This window comes from Cardiocondyla obscurior, linkage group LG20 (assembly GCF_019399895.1).
Source record: "Cardiocondyla obscurior isolate alpha-2009 linkage group LG20, Cobs3.1, whole genome shotgun sequence".
In the NCBI taxonomy this organism is placed as follows: Eukaryota; Metazoa; Arthropoda; class Insecta; order Hymenoptera; family Formicidae; genus Cardiocondyla; species Cardiocondyla obscurior.
The window spans coordinates 2,083,210-2,101,267 of record NC_091883.1 but is presented as its reverse complement, the minus strand read 5'-3'; the positions used below and the strand labels follow the sequence as shown (position 1 = coordinate 2,101,267).

The following is an 18,058-nucleotide window of genomic DNA, read 5'->3' as shown; positions in this document are numbered from 1 at the left end:
TGCTTTAATGAGCTGCTACAGCCTGGGAGCTCTGACATTCGCAGAACTTGCGGAAATCCCGCGTTTGCTCTCGCGACAAAGAGAAATCAAGTTCTTTGAGGAAGCCTTACGTGCCGAAGCCGCGAGCGCGGTGCGTTTATCAGCGAAACGGTCGATAACCATTGCGGACGGGTTCCAATCTTCCAGTCGATAAATTACACATCCGTTGATCATGCCGCGTGGATTCCATTCGCGCCCGTCGCGCGGTCCGGCCGGAAAAAAATTCACTGGCACCAGTCAAACCGCGGCTATAAAGTATCGAATAGTGTCACGATCGTTTCTCTCTCTCTCTCTCTCTGTCCGACACGAGGACCGCGGAACAATACACGCGGCGCGGCGAAGGGCGGCGAGGTGAGGGACCGGTGACTGCAACATCGAGGTGCCCCGCCGATTGGGGTGTTCGGGGTGGGCTCTGGATGTGTCGGCAACAGCTGTGAAATGTTTATGAAGGCTCGACTAATTTATCACATTCGCACACAACAAAGTTCCGTGCGTGCGTACCGACTTTATCACACTTGCCGATACGAATCGCGGACTGCCATCGGCTGTTCGCAATCGATATACCCGTCGAACCGAAACGACAGCGCGCCTATGAACTCGGGAAAAGAAAGCACCGTTCGAGGGGGAGAGGGAGGAGGGGAGGGAGGGAGGGAAAGGGGGAGATTAATTTAGCGAAAGAGTCGAGGTAACTTCGTTAATTACTTCGCTATAAGAGCTGAAAATTGTCAAGTAAAATTATGCACCAAAAACTTATGGTCGTATATCATATTTCTGGCGAGCTAATTTTTGGCGCGACTCCGTGTTGGCAGTCTCATTATGTTGGGAACGTTTTGTTAAATCAATTTCATTCTTATTTCGTCGTATAATTAATACGTGATATTTCAATAAAACAGTTATCTAGATTGCAAATTTAATGGAAATAATACCAAACATGTTAAAATTTCCGCTGAATTACAGTGCGGCGCACGGTGACTGAATTAAGTTACCGTTCAAGTAGAGAATCTAAAAATTGTACGACTCCGCCCGATGATGTATCGTGCAGTTTATTTCGGCAATTTTTTACAAGCGGCAGGATGAAAGATTGTCGCGATTTGCCGTAAAATGGTTGCAACGCCCAAGGGCGATCGAGCGAGGCGGCAAGTTTTGAACAAACGTTCATTCCGAAAAGGACCGATAGCATCGATTTTTAGAAACGCTTCGCCAGCAAAATATGAACTTTGTAAAATAATTAAAAAAAAAATATTTCGTCGATGCGTTAAAGTTGCGCGCGAGCGCGTAAAAATTTTTTATTAAATTAATCGTCAGGCATATATTTCGAAACTGTCGTCGACGCGTATACGAGCGACAGGTACTTTCGGTAGATACCACCCTCTCCCTCATTCATAGCGACCTGATGAAAGGGAAGACCCGCCGGCAGAAGAGTAGGCTGCCGGGGGTGCTTGATGGACGCCTTCTACGGGCTCGTATAGCCTCGCGCAGACGGTTACATAGATCGAGATGTTCTTCGAAAGCATTTGTGCCTTCCCACAGGTATCAAGGGATATACCGCGGAGTGACAAGAGACCGGGACAATAGGAACCGTATGATCCACGTGTGTCCGCCGTACGTGTACCCATTCCCCGCACAATGCATTTACGAACGGCGATCCGGTTCAGCGGTCGCTTTTAAACCGCACGTAGTCGAATAACAGGCTTACCGGGGGCCGCCCGAGGCCGGAACTAAGAGGTGTCGCGAACTTTATCCCGCGTCAACGGAGAAATTTTCGCGTTAAGCCGCGCGACGGGTCTCTACGCGCGCGGTCGAAAATGAAAATTTTTTCGTTGGCTCCCGCGGCCACGGACCGAGCGATAATTCTCGAGTGTTGAAGCGCGAAAGTTCCAAAGTGGAAAACGTCTACGAGTAGGAAATATTAACAAGCGCGAAACACTCGGACTCTCGCGCGTCGGATAATCGCGCGGGTAACTCTGCTCTCGTTATCGGCCTCGCAGCGCAAATATTTCTATTTTCCAAAATGTTAATAGCATTGTTCGCGGCCGTTCTGCCATTCAGCCGACAAATTATCGGATACCGAAATTAATCGTAGACACGTCGTGGCGTATTTTGCGCGGGATTAAAAATTAATAAGCTTGATATATTGTTTCATTAACATTTAAATAACGGGTGCGACCTAATTCCGTCATAAATACATGAACGTGCTCGTTCCGATGCTAAGGTATCAGAAATCGTAACGCATAGCCGATGTTAATCTTAATTACCGTACCGTTCGCGCATAGAAAAGGTATAACGATTTTACGCCAGCTGTACCTGCGCTGCATCTTTCAAACATGCATGGCGTTAACCGCATTTCGCCGGACACTCAATAATGTAGGTTGATTACCCTAAATAATGCAGCATTATCATTCGATCCCTCCCGTAATCATTCGATTAATCAATTATTAAATGCTAGCCGATAGTAAATGTTGCGGCCGCGAATTCGCGAGGGAGCGCGCCCGTGCGTTCCGATGTCGCGCGGAGCGTTTATCTAGTTTTGCAATTCGTCACCCGGCCGCGCCATTTCAGCGTGCGAGATGGTTTTCGCGAAATGAGCATGATACATCGGGCCCAGCCGCCACGTTAATATTTCACCGTCATCGCGACGTAGGTATCGGCGAAACCCATCGAATTACGAGCGTTAAAGAGCGAATTACATTAATCTGACAAATAGCCCGCGAATCCGCCGACACGATTTCGAACGCACGTCAGACAACTTCCGATTCCTGCCGATAATTATCGATAAACTATTATAAATCGTTTAATCAAGAGGTACACATTTTTTTTTGCCGTACGCTTTAATGATTCAAACCTTTAAAAGTTTAAAAAAAAATAAAAAAAGAAACAAGAATACAATTTTGAAGTATATAAAATTTAAAACGTGTTGAGAAAATACAATTTAGAATTAAAATCATTTATAAAAAAAATCTGATGAAAGAGAACAATTTTTCCCCAAAACGGCGGTACTTATTTAGCTTTATCCCCCGTAACGGCTCTTTTATAAAAATTGCGAGGGGTTTTTTTTTTATTTTTATTTTTTTTCTTTCCGAGTAACGTGCGAACTAATTATAATTTCTTGCTTTTACATAGAGACACCTTTGCAATTTCGAAATTGCGAGACGCAAACACGCGAGTGCTCGGCGTTGTTTCCGGGGAAAATCGATAGTAAGCCCTCTCCCCCCTTTTTTTTTTCTCTCTTTCCGCAATCGCGTGTACTATCGTAGGAGGCACAATGAAACGATCACAGAGCCCCGTATCCATGGACATTGGCGAAGCGTGAGCGCGATCAAAAACCGGGCGTGCGTTTATGTAAAAAGCTTTAACGTCAGCTTGTTCACGGTAGCTCGTTACACGTTAATCTTTCCGCAGTAAATACGCCTGCTTTTTTCAGGTTGCTCCCTATCCCTCCTCTCTCCCCTTTTCGCCGCGGATTCCCTCCAGCCACCGTTCGCTTGCCTCTTTATATCCGCGATATTAGCTACGCAGGTCGGTCGCATGGAAAAAATGCTAATTTTCGTAGCAGACCTCACGACCGGTCCCCCCTCCCCTCCCCTCCCGCCCATTCCCTCATCCTGACCCTCCGCGCTGTTTCGCCCACCCGCGCCCGGCCTGGTGGCCGTATGGTATTACGCCGCCTCTTTATAACGGAATATCTAATACGCTTGTTCTCGACCCGAATACCGGAAGAGAACGCGAGAGAAAAAGAGAGAGAGAGAGAGAAAGAGTGGACGGGCGAGTGTGACAAAGGGTCCGTAAGGAAGAGACGACGATAGTTTATAAATAACGCGAAGTGCCTTAATATCGAAAACAGCTCGGCCTTTCCGAAAAGCGATGACAAGGCATCCGTTACGTTGCGTGGCACCAGATGCGCCCATCTTATTACGTATGAATGAAATTGCCCCCCGCGCTTTTGTAATACGCCAGCAGCGCAAAAGCGCAAGTCTCGGTGATTCAATTTTTAAAATTCCATTTCGTTTGCTATAGATGCACGTGTGTGTGCATAGGTATGAGTTCGCGACTGAGTCGCGAAAGTACAAACGGATCAGAGGAGAAAAAAAAAAAGAATAAAAAAAAATTTTGAACGAGATGTCTCTCAAAGGCCGAAAATTTCCGAAGGTACCGGCATTCTAATTAACCGTAGCTTGATAGCGTTTCATGTTTCGATACTCCCAATACGCGTTGGTAGCTTTCAGCTGGAGAGACGTATTAATACTTATTCGCGATAGTTTCTCACATATTAATCGTCTTTAAATTAATAAAATTATTAATTGAGAGTAAAAAGTAGGAGGCTGCATAGACCGTTTATACGAAAAAAATTCTTGTCCTCCTCTCTTTCTCTCTCTTTCTCTCCTTGTTTCTTTCTCATTACTTTCAACCACGGATGCAACGAAGCGGAGCAAACTAATCCAGCTAGCGCGTAGACTATTTTAGACTTAGGCGAATTACTAACTAAAGTCGTTACGTAAACATAAGGCAATAGTGTATGGACCGAGCGTCAATTACAATCGGAATTAAAACCGAAGAATTTTTGGCGAAAAAAAAGAGGGAGGGGGAGGTGTTCTCCAATTTAACTCAACCGTCTCGTAAATTAAAGACCGCGACTCGACCCCGTTCTTTCAGATCGATCTGCAACGAACTCGGCGAACGGACCTCCTAAATCTGCGTCATGCCTCAAGATTTATACTTTGCGTGTACGTCACACGAGCTAATCGCTCGCCGATGAACGTGGTGCATTTTTTCATAAAATAGTGTAAAGCGATGATGTATCATTAAACGACCGGTGTTTTTCGCGGCTTCGACTGCTTAACCATTCGATAGTTGCGCGCATATTCGCATTCCAGATTTTCTCCCGTTCTGGAAAAACGACTTTTTTTCTTCTTCGGAAGACTTTGAAATTATTTATGGCACGATTATATTTTGTATGTCCTATTATATTTTTAATTTTGACGCGTCCACTAAAGAGTTAATGCGAGAACGCCGTCTGCGTTCAATCTTTCATGCGTGTTTCGTGTTCGCGAGAAGTAACTCCCACGTCGAGATACGTGAATTAATTACCGTTTCATGCGGGGAGGAAGAGAACGCGTTCGAAGCCGCTTGATATTTGATACTTGGGACACTTGTAATTGCAGCTAATCAGCATTAATTACCGATTTTAAATTCGAAACTTTAAAGGGGAAAAAAAAATTTCCGAGAGGAGCTTGCTGCTTTTACTCTTTCAGGATTTTAATTCGGGTCTTATCTCCTACGCGCAATTCAGACATTAATTTAATTATACCTATACAGATGGTTACAAAATCTTAATGAGCACGAGGGCGCGGAACTTCGCAAATAAACACGTCCTGCGTGCCGCACGAACGGCCGTATAAATATCCCCGCGTTGAAGAAAGTTGCGGTTCGTGATCCGGTGTGATTTCTTTCGGCGGGAAGTTAACGCTCGCCGGAAATTACAAGCGACTTTATCCGATATATCACCGCGGCCGGCACCGCGGCATGCTTCGGGTAAATAATAAAAATACATTATTCAACTCCGAACTTTATAACGAAGTGCCCCGAAGTTACCGCGGCGTTTCGCTTTACTCCGACTCAGTCACTTTGCCTCTTTGTAAGCGACTTAACCAAGTTTTTGCAAACTATCCGTCGCCGCGTCGGCGTCACCCTCTTTGCTCCTCAGCTTCTCCCTTCTGCCCTCCCCCCCCTCCGCGAGATCCCCCTGCCACCCTTTAGCGGCGAGTCGTTTCACGCGCGTTGCCCTCGCGAAATACACTCCCCTCGTGCTCATTTCCGTGAATGCTTACCTTAGCGCACCAGGGCAATGTTGAACCAGCCGTAGAAGTCCCGGTCCGAATGTTGCAGTCCGCGCCTCGATGCACAGCTCGATCCCTTGAATACACTGAATAGATCTTATCCACTTAAGATTTGATGCAGTAGATAGACTTGAAGCACTTGACAAACTTGAGGCACTTGGTAGACTTGATGCACTGCACGCGCGACCGCAAATTTAAATGTAAAAAAAAAAAAAAAAAACAGAATATTGTTAGTTACATAAAAAATATATATACATAAGCAATATTTTTGTTATATAAGGAGCTCGATGAATTTTTTTTACAGCATAAGCTACTATTATCAGTTATATAAACTTAAGTAGATTCTTTAAGATTTTCGTTGCGCCGATAGAATATATTTTATTTATTTCTCCACTCATTCTTTCTTCCTCGTGATCAACGCAAATAATTATTTCAATGGACTTCAGAGTTAGGTCGCTAATTTAAAATGCTTTCAATGGAATGCAACATAATGGTTCGGTCTAATACATAGCTTGATTCAATCTAGCGTACAGCGTTTTACTCGATACCGTCGTACGTCTCTATGATAAAAGGAACAATGCTGCGTATCCAGCTCCGTTCCCAAGCAAAGGCACCGTCGTCTCGGCCAATACGCCACCGCCGAGCAGAATGATAAGAGCAAATTTAATAAAATCATTCCGGGCGCAGGGAGGGAAAAAAGGGCCAAGGCAGCCTCTGTGTCTCTGATGCTAGTCGTAGCGCGCGGCTCGGAGGACGTCTTCTTAAGATGAAACGCGGCGGAAGAAAGAAAGGGCCCGTGTACGTCGGTGAAGGGAGGGCTCGGGTTGTCCGTTCTCTGTCCTGGGGCAGGTGGCTAAATTTCGCGAGAATTCCACGAACGAAGATTGCAATAAGAGGGCAACTAGTGAATCTTTCATGCCGCGCGAGCCGAGGCAGCTACCGCTCGCAGCCGTGTATTTTTTATGTACATTCTATTTTTGCTTTCTTCTCCTCTTCTGCCATCCGACCTCGCTTTTACATCATTCTTCTACTATCTTCCGTTCTTCGCTCTTTTCACTCTCGCGCCTCGTTCTCTTTCGCTCTCTCCGGATTCTCTCTCCTCTTAGCCGCGACCCCCGGCTGTCCTCCGACCGTTTTTCCTCCCGCTCACGAAACCTGGGCGTCGAAGGTAAAGGAAATTTAATTTAGAGCGCCCGCGGAAGGAAAAACGGAGAGCCAGTGAGAATCGCCGGGATGCAAAAATAAAGTTGTAAGGTCAAGCTAAGTTCTTTTATAACCGGTTGATTAAATTGCGAAAGAATAATTCGAGGAGGAATAGCAGCGAATAGTCTTCAAGCGCGAACAGTACGCGGGGCCGTTTGCTGATCGGCCGGGGGAACTTTTCTAAACGAGCTCCCTTCCCCCATCTCGCAGTACGCCGAGGATAAACTCTTGTAATCGAAACATTTTAACATTCCTAAATATAATAAAATCTCGCGATAACAAACGCAGAATAACGAAGACGCGACAAGTATTTTCAAGATAACATCGATTTTGTTCTCGAGAAACGTCTTACAGATAATTTGAGATAACGAGATTCCATTGTGTCAAAATTATTTTAAATTCTAATAAAACTTTTTACAACTGAGTTTTACAAGTTTTACCTCGGCGCATATTCTTAAATAAATACAGAATTAGTAAAAATTCCTTATTCGTCATAAATATCGCATTAACATTCGCTGTAACAATCCACGTGCGCAACCAATTACATAAAAAAGCACCGAGCTATCTAAACTATTTCAACTACAGCACCGAATTATGAATAAGTAACGTTGATATTGCTACAATACTCCACGTCACGGGCGTAAACGGACGTTTAGAAAGGATTGAAGCGGGAGGCTCCGAAATGCGTCAAAAACGAGCGGAGCGGTAAAGGTGGTAGGAATAGAATTGAAAGGAGATAGAATCCGTGAATATTTCAGGCGCGCCAAGAGGCGCGGGGAAACGGGAAAAGGGAGGATATTTTTCGAAGAGCTCCCGTAATTGGCGAGTTGAATCATTGATTAGCCGGCAGGCAGACGGCTTATGCCTGGGCCTCTCGCACCCCTTATCTTCCCGTTCAACCGACTGCCACCCTACCGGTCGGCGCGAAGGGTAAGACCTAATGTAGCCTAAGATATTACTCCGCCAGATTAAAACTCGCCGAGTGGCGGGAACGGCCGTCCTCGTAATAATGCAGAAATTTAATTAGTCCGCCGACAACGTGTTTTCACACTTTCGCCATTCCAACGTGGACTCTCACTACCAGGCGAGATCCCAGTCGCGTAACAATTTCGTTAAATGATTGTGAATCCGCTTAACAAACATCGTCTTTGATCTTTATTGTATTGGCTGCGAAATTGTAACTTTCTTTTTCAACAAAGTAAGAAAATTTTGACGTGTAGTAGTAATTGTTTTGTTTGAAACGCGTATTTGTGTACAAAGTAATCACGTTGCATAATTTTATATGGCAGTAGTTACACTACTTAAGTAATATATGACAGTATTTTATAACGAGAATTTTTTTAAATTATGAAAGCAATTTATAAAATAATTACAAGTGCTTAGAGAAAACGTAACACACGTACATTAACTAATAGATCTTTTCGTAGCAGCCAATACATACAATAATTGATTTTTCAAGAGAGCTTACGAAGGGCAAAACGTCACGATGCTAACCTCGTAATCGCTTCGAGCACGATAACGAATTTGATAACGTTAAAATCCCGGAACTCGATAACCGCGTTATTCCAACGCGCGGTTCTTGCGGTCCCCAGCCGAGCCGCGAAAATATTATGTTACACCTCCGAGAAATCGGGGAAAAGTTTCGCGAGCGGCAGCGGCAACGGCGGCGAGCAAAATAAGATCCGGAAGAAAGTGGAGAGGCTGGTCGTGGCGTTCAAACGAGTTGCCAAGAAGTTTCATCGAAGAATGGAAACTCTCGTCGCCCATCGTCGAACTCCGTCGACCCTCCTCTTCTCTCGACTCCGTCTCTTCGTAACGTCGAGCCGCAACCCTTCGCCTGGCGCAACAATCCGCAACGCCCCTTCGCGGCCCCCAATCGGACCGAAGTGCCACGAAATAAAACTTGTTTTCGACAGCCCGGGAATTTCATTTGCCTCCACTGTGCGTGTTCCCGCAAACGCACCAAGGACACGTCCGAGTCGCGATTCAATCAGATCGATCGGCCGCGTCTGATAGCGGATGCGAGTAGTACGTGTCGGAGAACGTCGTGAAAATAGTCCCGGGGCTCTTCTCCGAGAATTATTTTATAAAATTACAAACGTAAGCATGTAACGACGGTAACAAGGGTAACTATCGAAGGTTCTTATAAAAGATTACATTATTGCATACTTAATTATGAACAAGTCGACACACGCTATCATATTAATAAACTAAAACAAATAAATTTAATGAACACAGGTGCTTGTCGTAGTGTTCAGAATATTCCAGTTTTTACAAAAACTTATTCGCATTGATATTAATTACTAACGACCTAACAAATTACAATTTTTTTTAATGACCTGTTTATACTATTCGATAATAGACAAGATAAAGTTTAGATTTTCGCCAGAATTTAACTTTTATTTCATACGGAGCGTTCACTGGCGTTTACGAACAGAGGGAAACGAAAGCCGTATAATTGTATGCCCAGTGCAGCTAAATATCTCAGTCGTTATGCGTCAAATTAACTGTCTACGTCAAATTCTGTATAGTGCGATACTAATGGCACTGTAACGTGAAATGAATTATTCAGAGATCCTACTAATATCACGAGATCGAACTAGTAAGCCGGCTAACCCGTAGTCCCTTGAGATTTAGAGATTTTGTGTTAACTCGCTCTCTAACGCAACATTGTTTACCAATTACGTAAATATTTCATGACAACTTCGCCAGGAAGAAGCTAACTCGTGTCGATCAAGCGCGACATCATAACGCCGATCATTAATCGTTTATAAATGAATTTCGCACTGCAGTTGATAACCAGATGTATTCGTGTCATCGAGCTCCTTTTATAATTATTATAGAGATGCTGTTTCTCTTATGTTCTATCAATTCTTACCTGAAATAATATCGATTTATATTACAATTTTATTTTTTATATATTGGAATACATTAATATTAATTATAAATTAGCGAACATTGATTAAAAATAGTCATTAAATAAATTATAAACTAAATGGATAAACTACCAAAGATTAAACCGGAATTGACGCATTATGAAGATAAATAACGTTATTATTCACACATAAATATAATTATAATTAATTAATAATAATTTAGAATTAATTTTGTGAAGGCAATAATTATTACCATTTCTCTATTAAATAAAAATAATTTATCAGGAATATAATTGTAATTCAGGATTAGCATTTGTATTAAGTTGATTAATCTATCTTCACATATTAATTTTAAGACAGTGGATAATGAGATATTACATCTTCCTGCATTAGTCAGACCTTTTTTAAATTCAGACCCACCAAAACAGATGCGGTAAAGCGTGTGCACGTATCCAAGATAAAAATAAATTCATTAAGGTGTGACTATACCTTTGAATAAATCCTACGTTGCCTGATACCTCCCAGGCCTCCTTCGTCTCCTTCGAGCTTCCGTAAGGTGTACTGTCGATGCAAAGTACGCCAAATTGATCTAAAATACATAAATGAAAATAGCAGCGTGCAAAAATGATGATAAAACAATTGAGATTAAAATAGAGGGTTGTAGTATTAAGATTGTTGTGCAAAGACATACATATTTAAGAAAGAAAACGTATAAACGTATGATAATACCTTTGAATGGCTAGCTCGTTATCCGATGCTTCTCAGGCTTTTTTTTTCTATCAGCCTCATCGAACCGTTTTGTCAAGGTACGATATTTTAATCCAAAAAGCAATGCTGAAATTAGCACCGTGCAGAATTAATATTTAAACATTTAACAGAAAAACAAAGGGTTGCAATGCGAGAGCTGCTGAAAGAAATCGTGCACGTATGAGATAAAATTAATTTAATAAAAATGCGTTACCTCCAGGTCGCCTCGACGTTACCTGATGCCTCCCAGGCCTCCTCCTCTCAGCTTCCGTTGTTGCATACGTGCAATGTACGATCGACTACGCACATTCGAATAATATTTGCTACGAAAAACGCGCGACACTTACTGCGGCACTCCCGACAAACCGACGCGCACTCGCGACTCCGCGAATTATTAACAGTCCCAAAATGGCTTCTAATTGTGCAAATGGCTCGACGACCATGACGATATATCGTCGACGATAGATCGTCACTCCGAATTGAACTTGGAGCATCTCAGATTGGCGAAAAACTCAGAGTCCGACGAGAAATACGTATCTCATCTGCGATTCGGGACGTCGTTGACGATCGTCGCGAAAAATAATTACTTCGCGGTGCGCATTACTACTCGGTGATAAATTACGTGAACGTCGTATGTCATCATGTTTCGTTCGAACGAGCGTACTGTTATAAAGAAATCTCAGAGGCATCTCTCCGTCCCCGCGACGCTCGCGGGCGGTCGACCAGCTAGGTGAAACGGTATCTCGGAGCGTATACGCGATCTCGGTGGCTTCAAATCATACAGAATCACGGTGAAAGATCGTAATCGGCGGTGTCTTGAGAGCCGCTTTGCAACTTTTTGCAAAAGACCGTTACGCGGACTGTAATTGGTCGAGAAAGTTCGTCGTGCTGGCGCCGACCGATTCTCGAAAGTATTCGAGAGCCTCCGCGTACCACCGAGGGCTCGAATTGTGCCGTAATTGTCTTTCTGGCGATAATTCGCGTGAATATTTCAATACCTCACTGTTATTTCGACGCCTAGCTGGTCCTTGCAGGCTTCGTACTCGCGTCCGCGGACTCGCTTCCGAACAGTCATCTGGGCCCGGCCGGACTGCTCGTCGGTGTACGAGACCGGACGGTGGCGTCATCGAGATGAACCGCGAGATAACTTAATTACCAATCGACCAATCACGACGCTGTGATCACGTAATAAATTTGAATCCGCGAATAACTGGGTCAGACGCGCGCGCAGCTTGGCGCCAAACGTCGTCTTTTTATTGGTCACGTCATTCGAACATGGCGTCGGGCGCTTCTCCATGGTCCGTGTCGAAGACGAGTGTCGACGTACGTGAGGACCGGGTCAGCTGAGTACGTTCGTTCGTTCTATAGGCGATTCCTCGCGAATTTTCGTCGTCAACTCACCCGGAGAATACGGAGGCTTCGTACTCGCGTCCGCGGAATTGTTTGCGCGCAGTCATCTGGGCCCGGCTGGATGGCTCGTCATCGGTGTACGAGACCGGACGGTGGCGTCATTAATCACCACACGGTAATTCACGCAACGGTTTCAGATCCGCGAATAATTAGGTCAAACGCGCGCGCAGCTCGGCGTCGGGCGCTTCTCCATGGTCCGTGTCAAAGACGAGTATCGGCGTACCTGCGAGCCGAGTTAGTTAGGTGTACGTTCGTTCGTTCGTTGTATAGGCGGTTCCTCGCGAATTTTTATCGTCAACTCACCCGGGGAATACGGAGGCTTCGTACTCGCGTTCGCGGACTTGTTTGCGCAGTCATCTGAGCCCGGGCGAATGGCTCGTCGTTGATGTACAAGATCGGACGGTGGCGTCATCAATCACGACGCGGTGATTCACGCAACAGTTTTGGATCCGCGAATAATTAGGTCAGATGCGCGCGCAGTTCGGCATCGGGCGTTTCTCCATGGTCCGAGTCGAAGACGAGTATCCGCGTACCTGCGGGCCGGGTCAGTTAGGTGTACGTTCGTTCGTTCGTTGTATAGGCGGTTCCTCGCGAATTTTTATCGCCAACTCGCCCGGGGAATACAGAGGTTCCGTATTCGCGTCCGCGGATTTGTTTGCGCACAATCATCTGGGCCCGACTGGATAGCTCGTCGTCGATGTATGAAATCGGACGGAAACATCATCAATCACGACGCGGTAATTCACGCAACGGTTTCGGATCCGCGAATAATTAGGTCAGACGCGCGCGCAGCTCAGCGTCGGATGCCGTCCTGTCGTTGGTCCGCGTCACTCGAACATGGCGCCGGGCGCTTCTCCATGGTCCGTGTCGAAGACGAGTATCGGCGTACGTGCGGGCCGGGTGCATATTCGTTCGTTCTACAGCTGATTACTCGCGAATTTTCGTCGTCAACTCGCCCGGAGAATACATAATCATCTGCGCAAACCGCCGCTATTTCCACGTCGGTCGATATTAATGGGCGAGTCGTCGCGATTTTATTTCATGTCCCGATCACGGGACATGAAATAGTATTTCATGTCCCGATCACGTCGTGTTCCGGGACGAGTCTCAAACATCGCGAGCATCGAAGCTGCGACATTCGCGACCGAAGACAAGGTAGTTGTCGCCGAGTCGAATATAATTCGCCTAGCAAACCGTAAATGAGTCGTCGATCACATTAGAAGCGATCTTTTGTCTCGCGGACTGTCGCCACCATGTTGGGAGTGCCGTTAGAAAAGTCGTGCGATTCTTGCGACCAATGCAAGTACGCGGTAATAATTAGTCGCGTATCCGTGAGTGTTGTGCTTGTATTATGCGAGAGCAAAGATGGCTGCTAAAGACAATAACGGATTAGCTGACTGAAATGATGACGGAAGCTGAGAGGAGGCTGCGGGGAGCTGAAAAAAAAGGCAAGTGGACGTAGAATTGCGTAATTGTCAAATATTTAAGTAGAAAATATCAGTTGCATGGATGCAGGTTCAGAAAGATTCGAAATACGTCAGTAAAAAAAAAAAATAAACGTATATAATATATATATGTATATTATTAAATATAGTTTCGTGAAAAAGATTTGTGAAATGAAAGAAGCGAAATTTCTTCGCGTCGCGTTTTGGCCGCTCGATTAAAATAACAAGGGGATCGCGAATGCCTCATTAGTGCCGCATATTAGTACAGAATGTAGCATTTACCAAAAGAGGAATTAACTTGATTGCCGCGAAATTCATCGAGGCATACCATTCAGCACGAGCGACAGATTCGTAAATTGGTGTCGCGCATCAAAGCGTTAAAAGCTGAAGATGCGCGACGCATTGTTTGACTACAGCTGGGAAACTTGGCTCAAATAATCAGCCAATTAGGCGCTAGAAATAATATGAATGCCACAATTATCGAGCGGCTAACATTTCGGCGAGGAACGAATATTATTGCCGCGAATACAATAAACGCGCGTGGTTGTAATATCCATCCATTAATTATGAAAGACAATCACGCCCGTGTTCAAGTAATTTTTTATATTATTATAATATTACGCGATTAACAATCAATACATTTCCCAGCACTGATATTTTCTCTCAATACGAAAATGTATTATTTTTAATTAATACCGAGATTTAAATATTGTTGGCACTAATTCCATTCTATTTTCGTAATGTTTGAGTCTATACGTCGCAAAGACGCAGCTGTTAAAATAAACGTAGGTCATAGAACATTTTCTTCGTCGCGTAGTGATTGCAGAAAAATTGCACGAATAATCAACAGTCTTAATAATACCAAATTATTTTTGCATAATGTAAAAACGTAAAAATATATTTCTGGTACTCGGATAGTCGCGAGAATCGGGTTTTACTTGCTCGCGTAAATACGAGGACAAATAAACCGAGATAGATTTGCAATGCTACTTTATTAGCGCGAGAAATTCGTCACACGTGATAAATTTGTCTCTTTAAAATAAAAATAAAAAAAAAAAAAAAAAAAAAAATGGCAAATTGCAAAATGTACGTGTACGGTAAAGCGATTAAGATTGAAATCTGTTAATATCTTTAATGGGGATGTTTCTTTCTTTTTACTCGTTCAGCGTCATTTGTTTTATATTTTAACGACGGTCTTTCCCGGACTATTATTCGTAAGAGATTCGCAAAGCTAAAACCGGGGAGATAAATGCACGTATTCGTCCACCGCATGGTTGGATAACAACGGCGAGAACGCAACGGTAATTAGTGGTGCACAATTCAGCGCACGGACGCTCCACACAAAACGACCCGTAATTTTATTCAGGTTGAAGTGATTAACGCTCGGTGACGCGTGGAATCGGCATCATTTTGCGAGCCAACTGTGCATAATGCCGAAATCGATAAACGCGCATTTAATCTATTGAAATAGTAACTTTGTAATATGTATATTTCGCTCTCTGAACTATTAATAATAACGCGCATACGTATAACGACAGAGTCTATGGATTATCGCGAAATAGAAATCGATTAAATCGGCATTGCCACTATAAACTCATTGTTCCCTTTTTCTTTCGTTGAATAGGTTTTTTCTTTTCTTTTTTAATTTTGCACAAAGACGCTGCAATAATGAGCGGGAAATAGATAAAGAGAGAAAAAATACGGTATTGAATATTTATTTTACATTTACTTAAAAAAAGAAACAAGAAATGTTTTTAGAATTATATATTGTTAGTCGTGAAAAAATTATGTGATTCTCTGGTAACGAATTGAGTTGGCAACGAACGGTTCTTTCGATAATTAAAAAACGTCAGCGAAATAAACGTGGAAAGTGTTTTCTCATGAAAAAAAAAAAGAAAAAAAAACGTTTAAACGCTTTTTTTTTCATGAGAAAACACTATTTCTGTTGGAAATGCGTCCGTGTGTCGAAGTCAGGCGAGAGAAATGCGGGATTTTTTTCGATTTACGTATGACTCGCGCTTTCCGAGACAAAGACGAATGATCGCGAGAAGTTCGACCGAAGATTTCAATTGAAATCACGTTTCTTGCATGGCTAGCGTACCTTGTCGCGAGCAACCGCCGGTCCTCTTTGCTCTTTGACGCGGAAGCGATGATGCAAGCTGCACGCTGCTGTCCAGAGATTGATGTAACCGATACATGTAACTCGAGAGGAATTTTGAAACCGTGTCGAAACCGTTGGTAAAAAAAAATTTATATATATATGAAGACTAAAACATACAGAGAAACATAAAATAAAATATCACTTGAATTGATTTTGTCACATGGCTTGACCTGGTCGAACGATATTTACCATTCGCGTGCCATGGTAACGGATAGTCTATCGACCACAAACCATCGCGAAATTGCCGTTCTTCGATCTCTAATAAGGCTCGAAATTATTTCGTAATTATGTCAGACAATCGATCTTTAATTATTTACATAAGATTAGCCCAGATGTTTATTTTTAGACGGTAAAATTGATTAGCTGATTTAAATTTCTTTTCGTAATAAATACTAACTGCCCATCTGATTTGAAGGTAAATTTAGACGATTATCTGCAGTGCAAAACGTATCGCTTTTCTTTAATTTTATAATAACTCGTACAAAATAAACGTGAAATTTAATATAACAAGTACGTGAAACGAGAAAAATTCTAAACTCTGTCGTAAAAATCGAAATAGATTTTGGGTTTCCTTTTTTTTTCTTTTTTTCTTTTTTTTTTTCGTACCCGTACCAACATTTTCTCTGGGTGGATTTCCGCGCATTTCGATTCGTTCGTAAAAATCGCAGCTTACACGTACAACTGAGCATGTAACGATCGTCTATAACAATGATATGCGCCGACGTAACACGCGCACAATACGTGACAAGCAAGTGAACCGCAGCCAGAACGCAATTCGATCCAATTAAGACCACCGTGTACGCCGTCTATTCAATGTTTCTTTCCTCCCCTCGCTATGCAAATCCATCAATAACCCCGAAGCTACGGTTGGATTAGGTTGGAACGGTCAGTCTGCGAAATCACTGGCAGATGGGGCCCTTTAACTTTCGAAAACGCCCTATATCGGAGCCAATTTTCTCGCTCTATCTCTCTCTCGCCCTCCCTCTGCTTTACCCCGCGTTCTCCTTCTCTCCGGCGAGTTACCGGAATCTCGCCCGCAGCGAACGTTTTACCAAGCATAAGCGTTTGCATAACCCAAGATTGACTTTAAGTTCGCTAACCGCCCGCACCATCGCATAAGCGAACTTCGAAGCGCGACGACGTGCGCCTTGCGAGGAGGGTGCACATTAAGCCGCAACTAAGCGCAAGCCCTTCCGCCCTTGGCGGCGGGCGAGCGGGGTTAAGGGGGTACGGAAGGGATATCGGATGCTGCTGGACCGCCACGACGGCGACAGCCCCTCGGGCCGTGTCCGAATGTCCGCGCCGCGTTACCGCAATACCGTTCGCCGTCGAACTATCTTCCGGGAATTATTAACAAATACGCCAACGCGAGAGGTAGGAACGCGCCGAATGCGAAATGAGTTCGGTGAAGTCCCCTTTCCCTCCTCCCGAGGAGGCTGCCCTGCGGTCCTCTTTAAGAACATTTACATTCGCGAACCGTTCGCGCACAATATACCGACCGTTAGCACGTCGCCGGCAATATCGCGCCGATTTCGGGGCGCCCTGAAATCCTCGGCGCCCGACGTCCCTCCCACGACGTTTTCGCGCCGAGAAAGAAACGTATTGTTTCCCCGAGGAAAAAAGGAATTGGGAGTCGCCACAAAAAATTCGCGCGCTCGCGCAAATAAATTTTGACGCGCTTATTACGTGCGATAAATTTTTAGATTTATTACGCGCGGGAATAAAAGTTTCGAGCGACGCGGCGGTGAGAATCCGACGGGGGTCCGGAGCGCGCATTGTGGGCGCGAGGACATTCGCGCAAGATTACCCAAGGATCTATATTCCGGAGTTGGCACGGGTGAAATTTAAAAACTTACCAACTTCATTTCGCCGGTAAACTTTGCCAACGAATATTCCCTTCCGAAAGCGGCTTTGCGCGCCCACCGCTACCCTTTCGCGGCGCCTTTTACTTCGCCGCGACCTCCCAGCTCTCTCTCTCTCTCTCTCTTACTCGACTCGGGTCCACATGTGGAGGGAGGATATAGACGTATGTAGCGCGCCAGATCTAATCTGGAAAGTTACGCCGTAAATGCGCCACGTGACTACGCGGAATGTTGAACTAACGGATTTTGCCCAAATGCACCCGACATGCGCGCATGTGTTGCAAGCTAATAGAGCTCGCGCGCTGTGTAACCTAAGAATTACAGTCACGCTCAAGAAATTGTATAAAGCCGCGCCTCGCGAAATACTGCGAATGACAAACAGGTCTGTCTTCGCGCCCGCCAAACATAGACGCCCCCTCTAATCCCATAACGTTTTAGTTATTCCGCGATTATCTCCAATTGTGCCGTCCCATTAATCCTC

At 44.3% G+C, this 18,058-nt stretch overlaps 1 protein-coding gene across 14 annotated transcripts in view; it reads right to left on the bottom strand.

The window, feature by feature from the left end:
- The window catches only part of LOC139110408 (CUGBP Elav-like family member 2), a 396,946-nt gene that overhangs the window by 339,303 nt on the left and 39,585 nt on the right, over nucleotides 1-18,058 (bottom strand). For 12 of the 14 annotated variants that reach the window (XM_070670188.1, XM_070670186.1, XM_070670182.1 and 9 more), the window contains exons 2-3: nucleotides 10,442-10,541; nucleotides 5,865-6,047 (exon numbers count right to left, since the gene is read on the bottom strand). In XM_070670188.1, the coding sequence (XP_070526289.1) occupies nucleotides 5,865-6,047; nucleotides 10,442-10,541 (283 nt within the window). Of the gene's footprint in view, nucleotides 1-5,864; nucleotides 6,048-10,441; nucleotides 10,542-18,058 lie in introns of those variants that run through there. The other 2 variants (XM_070670198.1, XM_070670197.1) reach the window with 2 other exon arrangements.